Raw genomic sequence first — 15,241 nt, 5'->3', positions numbered from 1 at the left:
GATACCTTGAAGCCTCCGTTCACATCACTTTGTACTTCCTTGTCTTGCCTACATAGAAGATCTTATGCTTGGTTTTTAGATCTTTTATTCATTTTTGAAAAGTTTCTTTATTAGTTATGTAGCAGTATGGAAGGAAATTATTTCTGCTTTAGAAAAATTGGTGGTGTTTTTGTTTTTTGGGTTTGTTGTTGGGGTATTTTTTAATCCTGACAATGTGTTTATTTTGCATGTCTGTTTTTTCTTGTACTCTCATTTTTGGCTGTCTTTTGCTTTTTTTACCTCTAAGCATCAGCATAAGAAACTCCCCCAGAAAGCAGCTCATTTACTTACTTCAGGGTATTTTTGAAAAGACACTTGCAAAAGCCTGCTTTTAAGATACTGATAACATCTTGATGATAAAAGCCAGAAGACATTACAAGAAAGAAAAATAGCAGATACATGCATAACATTAATTTTAAATAGCAGGTAGTGCTAGTGTGCATATTTTAGTGCACAAGTCATGAGCAACAGTGTACTGAAACTGTTTGGAGTGTGCGCCCCAGTTTAAAACTACAGACGTGTTTTGTTTGTGGCTTTATAATGTGGAAGAGAACATCTCTTAATGGGAAAGGGCATTTAACAACACAATTGCACAATGCAGCATGAAAGAATCTTCCTTAAAAATAAGTAATAATTAATATTATTTAGGGTTTTTTAATTTTTAGTCCCCTTCAGAAAATTCTTAAAATTGGTAGTATACATGTACAGTTAATTTTCCCATCAATTCTGATAACCAGCCACTAACAACTCAGGTTTTTTCTCATCTTTTTAAGAAACTTCAATTGAATTAAAAAGGCGGAATGAAGCACTTGATCTTAAGAAATTTATTTGAGAAAGCTTATCTTCATGTAATGGAGTGTACTCCAAGTCTCAAATAAAAATAGCCGGTAAACATCAAGTGTAATTAAATTGATTTTAAATCCATTTAAACTTGACCAAGATGGGGGCATGGATTATGGGAGCAGGGTCTGAATCTTGACCTTGTAAGAATATTTGATACAGCATTCAAGACAGTTTGTAACTAGGCCTGTAACAGTACATACCAAGTACTTTAAAGAGGTTCCTGCTATTAAATATATTTAATAGGCTCGATTTATATAGACTATGTTCCTAAATGTTTTGGACGTGCTACTGTTTTCTTCTGCAAAATCAGACAAATGAACTAGATCCGTACTGTTGAGGGGATGCACTGGAAGCTCATAACTTCTGGTGTAAGTACACTAGAATGTGTGTGTATATTCCATCTGACAGTCCTGCTCACCTGCCAGTAAACAACAACAGAATTTCGCAGGTGCAGTTAATTTCTGATGCTTCATATCACTCCAGCACATGCCTCCATCATACATGCCTACAAATTGTGGTGTCTGTAATGAAACCAAATGGCTAACTTCAGGGGTTGAGGGGGGAGGTTCTTGATCTAAAGGTAACATGATTAACAATAAAAACTAGTCTGAAGAGTTAAGAAAATACAGGTATTGCCACGTACTCAGTGTGAATCATCTGTGCTGTGTGTAGTGTGTCACTCCTGGAATGACAGACTTCTTCAAATTTCTTAGTCTGATAAAGCTCTGGGATTTATTACTATGAGTTACAAAGGACACTGGCAAGCAGCACTGCTGCTCTAATAAGTGGTCTATAGGGCAGCCTGAAGCTTTCCTAGAGCTTCATTAAATAAACAAATGAGTGTTTTATGTTTTTCTTAAAGGGGGTGCGGGATATATTAAAATTTTTAATAATCAAATTATTCAAAGCAGAAATTCAACTTGAATAAAGGATGTTTACTGCACACAGAGTAACTGGTTGAACCAGATTACTTTTTTTTCCACTGTCAAATTCCCAGCCTAGCATTCAGAAGATTGTGTTCCTTGCAAGACTTCCAAGTTGCTTTCTGAGTAGGTTTTCCTATTAAAAGATCATAAAGATTTGATAAATAAAGCTTTAAGGCTTCTTGTGGCTTCTTCAAAGCCTCTTGAAAGTTAGAGACCTTAAATAAACCTTTATGAGAAAGTCTTTTGTATAGAAGAATCTTTTCTTTCAAAACAGAGGAAAACTTGTCAGTGAGATATGTCTTTTGCTGTGTTCTGTTTGCTGTGTGACATCTGAGAATTCAGTTTAAGCCAGGTGTAATAGCTTCCTTTCTAATTTAGACATATGACTGAAGTATGGACTTTGTGGAGCTGAACTCTTTCTGTTCTCTATGATTTTAAAGAAACCACTTTAAAAAACTATGTAAATCTGGCTTCTTCTCTGACTGTTTTAAGGTATACTACATTTGCTCACCATGAGGCATGCTCTAGGATGTCAGAAGGAAGGCTTTTGGAGATTGTGCCAAGTTTCCCACAAAGCACAGGAGCATGTTCAATGTGGCTTCTCTTGGCAATATGAGGATCTTGCTCCATGGGCACAGTTCGTTCAGTGGCTTCTCCTAGAATTTAAAAGTGTCTTGACTTGAAAGTTTTCAGTGCTGTTTTCTGGTAGCATCCAAGATAGTTGTTAGCATTTCTGTAGATAATTGCTCCTAATACAGACACTTTTCTGATCTTTAGATACTGTTAGATCATACAAAAAGCGGAATTATTTTCTCTTTGGAACTTTTGGTTTCTTGATTCTCTGATGTCACATTACCTCATCTGTAAGAGTCAAAAGCTCTTGAACAAAATGTTTTCTATTTTTCTGAAAGCTGCTGCTCTGATTTGTATAATCTACTCTTGATGTCTTTGGATTCATTTGTGCTGTTGCACTTGTGTGCCTTTGGTCAGATTAGGCCAGAGGATAATGGCTTTGGAAAGCATCTTCAGCCTCACTTATGTAAGAGCACTTCCCTGCTTTTGGCTCTCTGTATGAGCATACCAGTATTTGCAAGAGATGATGGCAAGGCTCATTTAGTAACTGTATGAGAAGGAAAACTTATTTTGGCAGCTGAAGCTGTTTGAGCAAAAACTAACCTTGTGTTAGTGTGGATTATTTTGGAAGCAGCCAAAGAAATCAGGTTTCCAGGGAAGGACCTTTTGAAGTTTTAATTTGCACACTTCCTGAGAAGAGCTCCAGGATGCATTGCAAAACCTGTCTCAGAATCTTTGGCCTTGCTGTTGGTGCAAATAGTTTGCATAATAAGAATATGATAGTCTGCTTTTAAGGAAGAGGAAGGCTAGTCACATTAATAAGAAATTACTCCAATTTAAAAGCCCAGCATAGTCTCGTAAAACACTTCATTGTGACTGATTTCACTGCCATGAAATTACTAACTTTCACTGTCTAGAGGTTTTTTTTGTGTGCATCTTTGTGATACCTGAGCTCATTGCCAGTCTCTGATATTGACAAATCTGTATGAGGTACTGCATACCAAGTTAGATTTGGTAGATTGTTACTGAGGCAAGATGTGCTGGGTTAGTCCTGTGGTCTCATTGCATGTTTTCCTAATGTGTACCAGAGTAATTAATCAGCAGTAGTGTAACAACTACGTGGATATTCTTTGCTTTCAGTAAAATGAGTAATTGCAAGTAGGGGGTTGTGCTTGAGTAGGAGAGGGAGGATTGATAAATCACTTGCTAGATTTAGTTCTACTGCTTGATTTCTTTTTAGGTACAGAGTGTTTTGAAACCCAGCCACCATAAGGATGGACAGGAACTTAATGCTTTGCTGAATGCCCCTCACATGCAGGTAAAACAAAATGAAACTTCTAATCTAATGGATGTATTTCTTGATGCCGTTTTCAGTGTAACTTATTTTTTGCGTTGGGCCGACTGGGCAAGTATGAATTTTATTCCTCAACCCTAATTTTTCTAGGATAAGGAATTTGCAATTTCCAAAAACTAATGTAGTACATGATTGTATTCAGCCCTTGCTACAGTCTATATGTAGTACAGGGTGATTTACACATAAACAATGTAGCAGTAGGTCAGTGGGAACAGGGCAACACATGAGCTGCTTTGCTTATTTGTTTTTACCTTTGGCAGTTGTTTCATGCTTACCTTAGGGTGCATAATGGAAATTCTGTCCTGGGGTGGTGATGTAAAAATAGTTTTCTCTGTAAAACTTACTCTGAGTCTGCGGACACATACATAGTAAACCAATGTCTGGTTTTTTAGTACAGATAAGAGAAGTACAGTCACAGTTGTGTTCAAAAATGCTTTTATGTTATTTTCTATTCTGAAAGTTTTGAAAAAAAAGTAGGTTCTATGTAGCTGTGATAAATTATTTTTTTTAATTGCTTGAGTCAGTTTTCAAAGTTCTGTAATCTGCAGAGACTGTTGAAATTGCAGAATTTCATCTACTGTTTTGTGTGCATATCAAGTGTGATATTTTCTGTAACTGAGCTGATTTTGTTTAACACTAGGCACTTCTACTGGCTCATGATAAGGTTGCAGAACAAGAAATGCAACCAGAGCCTATGACAGATGAGAAGATTTATGAGAATGTTGGCATGTATGGAGGGGAGACGGTTAAAATAGTTCGCATTGAGAAAGCTCGGGATATTCCCTTGGTAAGTACTGGTGCTTACTCAGTTGTATGTAGAGGAAGTAATAACTCTTTTTGTCCTTTCCAGATTGCTATGAAATGTTAGGAATTCCAATGCCAAGGTAGTGTTTAACTTGTAAACACTCTCCCTCCCTCCAAAATGAGAAACAGTCATAGACAGTAAACTTGTGTTTAGCTTGAATTATGCAGTAGCCATACTACCATGTAAAATCTGTACAACTTATGTCAACTTGGGTTTTGACAGATCTTCTTGGCAAGAGTCACTATCCCAAGCTTGCTGCAAGGGAACTTAAACCTTGTGCTAACCAGGTGTAGGTTTTTTTGGTTGGCTGGTTTCTGGTTTTGGGTTTTGTTTAGCAGTTATCATCTGCTATTTGCATCTTTCAAATAAGAGTTTCCTTAGGACTATGATTATAAAAAAATAATGAATCTTATGGTGTGGAGCAATTAAATTGTTCAGCTTTTAATGTAGGTTGAAGGAGTTAAGCAGTGGTTTTCTTGAGCTGGAGCATTGTGTATATGCATCCAAGCTGTTACTTGCATTCTCTTTCAGCATAGTTCTTCCATGTGCTTGGAATATATACAATAGATGGCTTTGAGTTTCATATATGTAATAAATTCAGAATGTGTTGCTGCTACACAGGGTGCTACTGTTCGCAATGAAATGGATTCTGTTATCATCAGTCGAATAGTCAAAGGAGGTGCTGCAGAGAAGAGTGGGCTGTTGCATGAAGGGGATGAGGTTCTGGAGATCAATGGCATTGAGATCCGTGGAAAAGATGTTAATGAAGTTTTTGACTTGCTGGTGAGTTGGAACACTTCTTGTTTCCTTTGCAATAAATACTCATTCCATAAGTCTTAAGCCTGTTGACTCTGCTTGTCATTTTACTCATATTTAGCCTCAGAAGTATTTTCATTCTGGTAGCTGGTGTTCACATGTAGAGGTACATTTCAAGTTTTCTTTCTGACATATAGGACAATACTGACAAGTATAATTGCTGTTACCTGCAAAAATGAAACCTACAAATGTGGAAGCGTCAAACTGTTGTCTTTACACTTATTTCTAATGATTTTAAGAAAACTTTGTTTAGCTCTGAAAAGCCATAATTTTTCATCTTTGATTCCACAAGTAATAAATGTGTGGCTGGTTTGTAGGCAGTTTTCTTCATAGCAGTTTATATGGTGCTGTGTTTTAGGCTGGGTTTAGACTGAAACAGTGCTGATAATGCACCAGTGTTTTAGGTGTTGCTGAGCAGTGAATGCATAGTGTCAAGGCCTTCTCTGTTTCTCACTCTGTCTGCTGGCTGCAACTGGCTGGGTTGAGCAAGAGGTTGGGAGGGGACACAGCTGGGACAGCTGACCCAAATTGACCACAGTGATGTGAATGGCCATGTAACGTCAGGCTGAGCAGTAAAATCCGGGTGGTGATTGCTTTTGCATCACTTGTTGGGTTGGCGTTTTTCCACTTCACTTATTAGACTGTTTTTCCCTTGACCCATGAGATTTTTTTCTTGCATTTGGTCTTCCAATTCTCTCCCTCAACCTGCTGGGAGAGAGGAGTGTGTTAGGAGCTGGTGGGTGCTTAAGTTGCTGGCCAGACTTAACCCACCACAAATTGTATCACATGGAACCTTTTTGTGACTAGACTTGCTACTCTTTCATGCCTGGTAAAAGCCCTTTTGTCTAGCGGTTTACTTGCATAGACCTTTTCTTCATTCATGGCAAAATTATACTTTAGTTTAAAAGCAGCTAAGCAAGAAATCCATCAGGAATTAGTAAATTAACTCATTTTCAAAAAGGCCCTGTGAGAAAAATGTCAAAAGCTGGTAATTACCACCTGTATTTTCTGTTGCCCAATTTCATGTCTTTCATGTTTTTCCCTGGTACCTGCTTTGGATCAGTGTCCAAGACACCTGGAAGCCAACTGTGAATCTTTGATCCAATTGCAGCAGTCAAGACCATGTTGTCAAAGTGGAAACAGATAAAAATATTTTTTTTAGAGGTAAATTTATAACTTTGGCACAAAACATTGGAAATATCAACTAGGACTTACTCAGTAGGAACTTTAGTGGGGAGAAAAAGAGGAGAAATGTATTAAGTAAATCTTCAAATTACTTAGTAGGTTTATGCTCTGGAGACAAATCAGAATCAGGACAAAGACTTAGGTTTGGCTGTAGGTTGTGTATTTGTAGGAATAGTAGACAGCCATGTCCATAGATGAAGTTCTTTTATGGTACAGCGAGACACTGGTTTTTAATGGACAATTTCCATCTTAGTTGGACTTTTTCCTAAAATTTGCTGTTAAAATTTTTCATCTATTTCATCAGTGAGATCAAGTATAAGGAAGTAGAGGCAGAAATGTGTGAGGTTTGGGGGTTTTTGTTTTACTGTTTTTAAATCAATTAGAAAGATGCTTACAATTCTCTGAGAAGCCTTGAATGTCCTTTCTTTTTTTTGGATCAGATCTGAGATTTTTCATGTTTTATGATTGTCTCCATTGCCATCTGTATTTTTTTTAAGCCATATTTGGCTAAGTCCTGTGCTTCTGAAAAGAGTGTTTTGGAGGTGATTAACAGGTAGTTCAAGTCTAGCAGTTTAGTTCTCTGCAGAGAGCTTATTCTGCTCCTGAGTAGCTCCTGCAGCCAAGGGTTAAAAAACAAAAGGTGTAAAGCCACAATACATTAGCATAAGAAAAAATAAATTTGCTGAAAATTAAAAATAAAATAAACACAACCTTGTGGATTTTTAGAATATATTTTTAATGCAACTAATTTAAAATTATACTTTTAATCCTTTATATGTTGTCATCTTTATTTTGTAATCTAGAAATGAAGTTCTAAAATACTTCAGACACCCTAAAACACTTCAAGCACAGGAGAAAGAAATTACTTCCCTCCTTAGTTTTGCCTCACTACTTGCTACTCAAGTGATAATAAACTATACCTGACTTTTAGACTAGGCTGTTCACATGATCACTGTGAGATTATATACATTCCTCGTGGACTGAATTTAATGGATTTTCCTTTCTTGCAGGCAATGGAACTTGTTCAAGTTACATTTACTATATTCAAGCCTTCGTTCTGAATTTTCTAAGATACATGCATTTTCTTGTTTTATACAGGATAAATTGTTGTGTTAAGGTTCATGGAATGGTGTCTATGATGTGAAACACCTGTAGACCTTGTCACAGGTTGTCACTTCCATTTTATCAAGATATTTTTTATGTGTGCAAACACATTCTGCAAATGGAAGTATGTAAACAAAGAAGATAAAGAAAAGACATTTATTATGTTCTACTTTTTTTTCAAGGATGACTACAATGTTGGTATTGAACATTTCACATATGCAAGATTTGGTATCTTAGCAAAGTCTTTAAACAGTGTTTTGAATTCTTTAATAATGTTATCAGCATAAAATCATACTGGAAATATTTAGATTTGAAAGCACTGTTCCATCAAAACAATTCTAGAAAAGTTAAATTTTTAAAATATGTTTTTACATTCCAGTAGACCCATTTGTTGGTATTTTTGAGCAGAACAGAACAATTGTTCTGTTTGAACAGAACAATTATCCATTTCTCCTACATCTCTGCTTGACAGAACAGCGGCTGCTCTATTTCAAATAGAAATAGTTTATATTCAAGAAAGCTAGGCTTTAAAGTCTGAGTATCAACACTTAGCTTTCTAGTCTTACTGAATCACTGTATCTTTATCTGTACTGTATATTTTAAACTAGCTAAGGAGTAGATGATGCACGGTTAGAAACAACTTCTAATGGGTATTTTTAAAGCATTTTCTAAAATATGTTATTTGTTAAAATTCTTAACCTTAAGCCATATTTTGATACCGCATATGAAGAGCCTGTTTTTCCTCTCAGGCTGACATGCATGGGACTCTGACCTTCGTATTGATTCCCAGTCAGCAGAGCAAGCCACCCCCTGCGAAGGAGACAGTTGTAAGTAGCTCTGCAGGTGTTCTTGTGCTTGGTGAAGCATACTTCGTTTTACCAGTAGTATGTAAAAGTTCTTCTGAAGGTCCTTTATATTGTGGAACAAATCCAAAACTTAGCCATTTAAATTGATTTTACCTGTTATCAGACTAACACCTGAATTAACTGTTGAAAATTATTAATGATCTTAAACTGAAACTCTTAGTACAATTTCAACTCAGTTTCTGAAAGAAGTTGTAAAAGTAGAACTTCCTGTGGTTCTGAGCTTCTTATTTTGAATTTCTGTATTTTGTGTGCATGTGTGTATATATATAAGTATGTATGTCTTAAAAAAACTTGGATTGTCGAAACCTGAGATTATGCATTGGGAGGAAAAGATAGCTTTAACAGTTTCAAGAAAGACTTTAATGATTGGTGACAAAATACTTTACAAGTGAAACTTCACTTTAAGTCCAGCAAATGAGTTTCAGTCTGTGTATTTATTAGGTACTTTAAGCAATCACAATACCTCTGATGATTTTTGAATGCAGAGAACTTAAATCTGTAGCTGGGGGGATTGTCTCCTACAGTGGTGAGGAAATTGCATGTTAAATTCAACCCTTTCTGTCCAGCCTAGCACAACTGTGTCTTTTCCATTCCAGTACCTCCTGTATGCCTCAGATAAAGTTTCCATTTTATAGCAGCTTGGAGTTTTTATATATTGTAGCTCTGATGCAATCACAGGAAGAGAAGGTTTAATTCTTCAGAAGTCACTGGGGTGTTTTCCCTTTTTTTAACGTTTGATCTCCTGCAGATACACGTGAAAGCGCATTTTGACTACGATCCCTCTGATGACCCTTACGTGCCCTGCCGAGAGTTAGGCCTGTCTTTTCAAAAAGGAGACATACTCCATGTGATCAGTCAAGAGGATCCAAACTGGTGGCAGGCTTACAGAGATGGAGATGAAGATAATCAGCCATTGGCAGGCCTTATCCCTGGTAAGTAAAGCTCTAGAAAAAGCTTGACGGTCAGTCAAGTTAGTTATTATAGCCACACAGGAGCAATGCTCATGTTTTCAAAGACTTGTGTACTCCTTAAACATCTGTTGCCTTAAATATATCTGTGTCTTTGAACTATTTGCAACACAGCCTACTGTTGGGCATTGCCATGTCTGGAGTTAAATGCAGAGTAAAACTTCTGCTTTCACTGCCCCTTTCAGGATCTGCTCTCCTCTTCCTTTATTCCTCCACCATGGGGACTCAGCAGATTCAGAGTTCCCTCTGCTGGCTGCAGCAGAGATGTGGGACTGCAGCCCACTTGCTCTCTGGAGATGGGTGCAGCTCTGAGGTTTCCTACCTTTTCCAAATAAACTATTTGATACAGTACCTATTTGTGGTCACTTTTCAGCATGTTTTCACTTAACAAAGGGCTTCGGTTACTTGTGACAGACTTCCTTTCTCATCATTGAGGGCCTTTGGATAACAGGATTTTCAGACACTCAAGTCTGTTCATAATTTTTACATTGCAATATATGTTGCAGCCTAGTTCATGAAAGACCTTCTGCTTTGTTAAACATGGTGAACAAAAGACTTTTCAAATTCCATAGAATATCACACTGTAACTTTATGATGCTTGAATAAATTGAGAGAAACACTGATTTAAATACAGGCTAATCTATTTTAAATTGAAGTTCAAAATATTAAATATAAATAGAACACATTTGACATACAAAAATAATTAGAAAATTACATCATCATAGAAGGGAAATGTAGTCTTTCATGTACTTTCACTTTTCCAGGCAAAGCTGTCTAGTATACAACAAATACTCTGCAAGTCTTTCTTTTTGAATATATTTCTGAAGTAATAAATCAGTTTTGCAGCAATTTTGGTTTCTCTTTTAAAATTTCTTATGTGTGTTACATTCTACTAGAACCTTCAGAGATGTAAAAGATTAAGAAAGAGTTAAATGAGCAAGTCATTATGAAAAAGCATGGAAATGGTTTCTAAATGTTAATGAATCTTGTGCTTTTTTTAATGCATGAAGGAAAAAGTTTTCAGCAACAAAGAGAAGCAATGAAGCAAACCATAGAAGAAGACAAGGAGCCTGAAAAATCAGGTGGGATATATGCTTCCCAAGTAAAAAAAATCTTTTGTAGCAGTGTTAATTAGTGTTACATAGAATTTTGTCATGGTGGAGTTGTAGAAAAATCTCCTGATGTGGTTTTTGTTTATTTGTAATACAAGCGGGATGATTTTTTGAAATTCTTCATGTAAATACAAGTCTAAATTTAACACTTTGTTGTGTAAATCACGTGGGTTTTTCACAACTATATGTGCTGTAATTAGTATGATGTAGAGAATTTGTAAAGCCCCTTTTTTCATAAAGAACTTCATCTGCTGTGTCTTGGTTGAAGTCCTTGACATTTGCTTAATACACCAAAGCATTGTAATGAACAAAAGGATATTATGCCTTCTCAAAATTGCAGAGTAAATGCTCTACTTTAAAGATCCAAAACATGGGCAGAATAGGAAGATTTTTGTTGTATGGGTGTTTGATTGTCATAATTTTTATTTTGTTTAGGAAAACTCTGGTGCGCGAAGAAGAACAAAAAGAAACGGAAAAAGGTTTTATACAATGCAAATAAAAATGATGGTAAGGAACAACTTTTGTACAATGTGTGTAATTATAAACAACTAAAAGATTGTGAAGAGAATGCTGAAAGTCAGGATATGATGTTAGAAATGCTAGCAGTAAGTTCTGTGTGAGAGCAATGCTATGTTGTGTTGTAGCATTTAGTGAAAGATGTAAAAGACATGAAAGGATTTGTAGTGTCTTTAATAAAGATCAGATAATAAGATAAAAAAACAGATAGCTTTTTAGGCAGAGAAGCACTCATCGTTTTACAATGATGAACCAATTTATTATGGCTTTGTAATATCATCTCACTCTGCATAAGTAAACTTCATAAATGGAAACTTTCTTGACAGATTTTATAGGCTATGTTCTTACAAAAGTACTTTAGGATTGGGATGATGGTTGCTGCCTTTGGGTATAAAGTGTTACTCTTGTACTAGAAACTTCTTTTTTTGCAAAAAAAAATGTTTCTTGGGTTTGTGCTACTAGTTATATGAAGAGTAATAAGTGGAATTTTTTTCCCCAAGAAAGGGAAAAAATTATCATCACACTGGGCATATGATAATCTTTGGGCTTCTGTTGCTTTGGTGACTCAAATGCTGGGCTGAGACTCAGGACCTGTCTGAAATCTGGTACTGCATGACCAGCAATACATGAAACTGGCAGTAGAGTACTTTGTGACTGCTTTATTGTTCTCTCTCAAGATTATGACAATGAGGAGATTTTGACCTACGAGGAAATGTCACTGTACCATCAGCCAGCAAATAGGAAACGTCCCATCGTTCTGATTGGCCCCCAGAACTGCGGGCAGAACGAGCTGCGGCAGAGACTGATGAATAATGAAGTGGATCGCTTTGCCACCGCTGTGCCCCGTGAGTGTGACGGCAGATGGGATCCTTGTTCCAAGCCTGGGCTGCAGACAAATCCTGTTCTGTTGGAAATAGTCATTGGGAGCTTGGGGTTTGGGCAGGATATGTTGTGCTCTTGAAAAAGGGAAGTTAATGCAAATCCAGTGTTACAAACACAGTGTTCCAGAGACATTATATTATATCGTTTTGAATAAAATAGGAGTGAGTTACAGAAGTTCAAAAAGAAGCCAGTATAAATGGGCAAAAAACTTTTAATCAAATGTCCTGCATAAATTTAAGTTTAGGTGGCTTTAGTGCCCTCCCAAACCACTTGTATCTCAGTGAATATTATATTTTTAATGTCTAATGTACCCTAGATTATGTTTACAAACAATTTAGCAATACATATTTGTTGAAAAACAACTAATAGCTGTTTTCACATTCAGAACACAATTGCACAGTTAAAACTATTCTTTTTGTAGTTTACTATTTTTTTCCTCTGGATAATGTAAAAGAGACCTAAATTAAGTTTGACAAATTAATTTGACCAGGGACATTTATTGTAGAAAATAAAATACACAGATTTCATGGATATTTCCTGTGTTGGGTTGGGGAAGGGCATGGAGGTTGTGTTTGCATGATTAGCAATATGCCTGCTAAGAGAAAAATTCTTTCTTTTTTTCAGTTCTTTACATGTATCACCATCTCAATTCCTTTTTTGTAGATACTACTCGGAGTAGGCGAGAGACTGAGGCAGCTGGCAGGGATTATCATTTCATCTCCCGGCAGGCATTTGAGAGTGACATAGCTGCAGGGAAGTTCATTGAATATGGGGAGTTTGAGAAGAACCTGTACGGAACAAGCATAGACTCCGTGCGACAAGTCATCAACTCAGGCAAGATTTGCCTTCTAAATCTTCATACTCAGGTATGGCAAAGCTCTGTCATGTTTTCATTGTAGAAGCTGCTGTGAATTATCTGTCTCTCTGGTTTATAAAATGAGTATGTTTTCAAGATCCATATTCATGTTTGTGCCAGGATGCTCAGTTGACTCAATTCATAAACAGTTCCTTGTTTGCAAATATGTACATCTTTATCTGTGCTGCAGTTGATAGGGGTCTTAGTTTTCACCAGCTTTAAGTGTCTGGAAACCATCTAAAATTAAAAACGAATTAAAATAAGATTTGTGTCTCTCCATCTTCCAATTACTCTGTGATCTCTGGGGTTTTTGAAGATAGAGAGGACATTGTTTGTGATTATACTTGGAAATTGCATTTCAGGAATATTTGTGCAGTTTTCAAATACAGTTCAGAAATGAAGTACATCACATCAACAGTATTGAAAAAAACATTTAGCTGTGACCTTTTGGTTATGAAGAGAAAAACTATGCTTGCATACCTCTACTTGGAAATTTAGTCAAACATGGTAAGAGGCTGAGTCCTGGAATGCAGCCTGTTTTCTGATACATATGATATGTATGAGGTCTGCTGCTGTTGTAGATGCTTCAAAAAAAGCCCTAAAACTCAGCCATATCAGTGGGTTAGGGTAGTATTGAAGCTATGGTTAGTCATCAGTTAGTCATCACCAGTTGGGACCATGTGATACTTTAGTAGCATAGCTCATGGGCATTGCAAAGCATGTCATGAGATGAAAATTCATAACTCTAAAAACTTAGCTGATTCTGTGGCTATAAAAATTTATCTCAAGACAAGTTGTTTATCCCAAGACAAACCTGACAAAACAAAATGCTACACATACAGTAATAGTGCATCTGATGTCTTATATTTTAATCTTCAAAACAGAAGAGGTTAAACTGTAGTTTTTCAAGTAATCTGTAATACTTAAAGACTCTTCTCCCTGTTCAAAGCTGATACCTTTTCTTAGAATTGTACAACAGCTAGTTCAATGTAGCTAACCTTTTTCATTGTTTTTGGATACCAAAAGATCTGTTCCGTCAGTTCAGTTAAGAAGAGTATTCTTGAACAAAAGTAAATATTTCAGTTTCATGAAGCTGAAAAATGTTGGAACATAAATTTTGTCATATAAATGGTGTCTGAACTTTGAATACTGTTACAGTTAATTCTATTGCTGTTAATATATTGTACATTTGTGTTTGAAGAGTGTATTGTCTATTATAGCATGTGAATAGTGCATCAATAAATGCCCTTTTCCTGGGTGAAACTGTTAAATATGTAAACCTGTTTTTGCAGTCACTGAAAACACTACGTAACTCTGACTTGAAGCCATATATTATATTTGTTGCACCACCTTCACAAGAACGACTACGTGCTTTATTGGCCAAAGAAGGGAAAAATCCCAAGGTAAGGTGTCTTACACTTCCTCTGAAACCATGCTGGGTTTGGTGAACAAATAAATGCACATACTCCTTCCTTGGGATGGGGACACGGTGATGGTGCTGGCAGTTAGCACTGCAGTGAACCAGTGTAGTTGTGCTCCAGGTTGGTAAGCAGACCATGCTAAGGGAAGGGTTCATTCAGGATGCTCTTGCATAAAGGGATGTGAGAGGTATTAGACAAGGGAACGCACTGCTAATTTAGTAATCCTGGGGCACAGTGTCTACACTGGGGTCCCTGCATTCAGGTACAGAAACATGACCTTTTATTTCAAAACTGTGGAAAACTCAGTTGTGTCCTCAAGTAAACCTGGGAGTAATTCTAATGGAGCAAAGGATGACCAGTTTTCATTTCAGAACGTACCTGCCTTTGGAAAAGCATTTACTTGAAAATCCAAAACTCTTCAGCTAAAATTATTTTATGCTTGATCTTGTGGGATCACTCTTCATTTTTAACCAGTCATGTCCAAGATCTGAGCTTATGAGATTATTTAGTTTCTCAGAAGTTAGTTCTGCAGAATGGACTTGAAAGGCAAAGAATAAACCAGGACATCTGAAAGCTTAGAAAAGTTCCTTATCAGGCTATGATATACCAAGTGCTTATTGCTCAGGCAGTGGAATAGGTTCATCATCACCTTTTTAACTGAAATCTACCCTGTAGTGATTGGCAGGTGCCCTTTGCCACCACAGTATCTTCAAAGTACTAATTGAGCATAATGCAGTTCATACTAAGGGAAAACAATCTTCCCAAGATAACTCACAGTTATTCCTGACACAGCTGTTGCTCAGGAATCATAACTCACTGTGTTCTATGGTGTGTTGTTTTGCTCTCCTTGTTTGATGCAAGGGTGATTTATTACTAGTGTGCAAGATTTAAAAGTCCATTAAAGTCCAAGTGTTGAAACAGAAGAAATTTCCTTTTTTTTCCTTTCCTCCCCCTGCGTCAAATATAATCATAGTC

General features: G+C 36.6%; 1 protein-coding gene across 3 annotated transcripts in view; it reads left to right on the top strand.

Moving 5' to 3' along the window:
- Positions 1–15,241, top strand: part of MPP5 (membrane palmitoylated protein 5) — a 55,536-nt gene that overhangs the window by 35,931 nt on the left and 4,364 nt on the right. For all 3 annotated transcript variants that reach the window (XM_030948658.1, XM_030948656.1, XM_030948657.1), the window contains 10 exons: positions 3,622–3,699; positions 4,376–4,522; positions 5,162–5,323; positions 8,395–8,472; positions 9,260–9,443; positions 10,490–10,561; positions 11,027–11,098; positions 11,785–11,952; positions 12,653–12,855; positions 14,138–14,248. In XM_030948658.1, coding sequence (XP_030804518.1) covers positions 3,622–3,699; positions 4,376–4,522; positions 5,162–5,323; positions 8,395–8,472; positions 9,260–9,443; positions 10,490–10,561; positions 11,027–11,098; positions 11,785–11,952; positions 12,653–12,855; positions 14,138–14,248 — 1,275 coding nt within the window. The remainder of the gene's footprint in view (positions 1–3,621; positions 3,700–4,375; positions 4,523–5,161; positions 5,324–8,394; positions 8,473–9,259; positions 9,444–10,489; positions 10,562–11,026; positions 11,099–11,784; positions 11,953–12,652; positions 12,856–14,137; positions 14,249–15,241) is intronic.

Source organism: Camarhynchus parvulus, chromosome 5 (genome assembly GCF_901933205.1).
Source record: "Camarhynchus parvulus chromosome 5, STF_HiC, whole genome shotgun sequence".
Lineage (NCBI taxonomy): Eukaryota > Metazoa > Chordata > Aves > Passeriformes > Thraupidae > Camarhynchus > Camarhynchus parvulus.
Note: the sequence above shows the minus strand (reverse complement) of the source record. Positions and strands in the feature narration are given on the sequence as shown.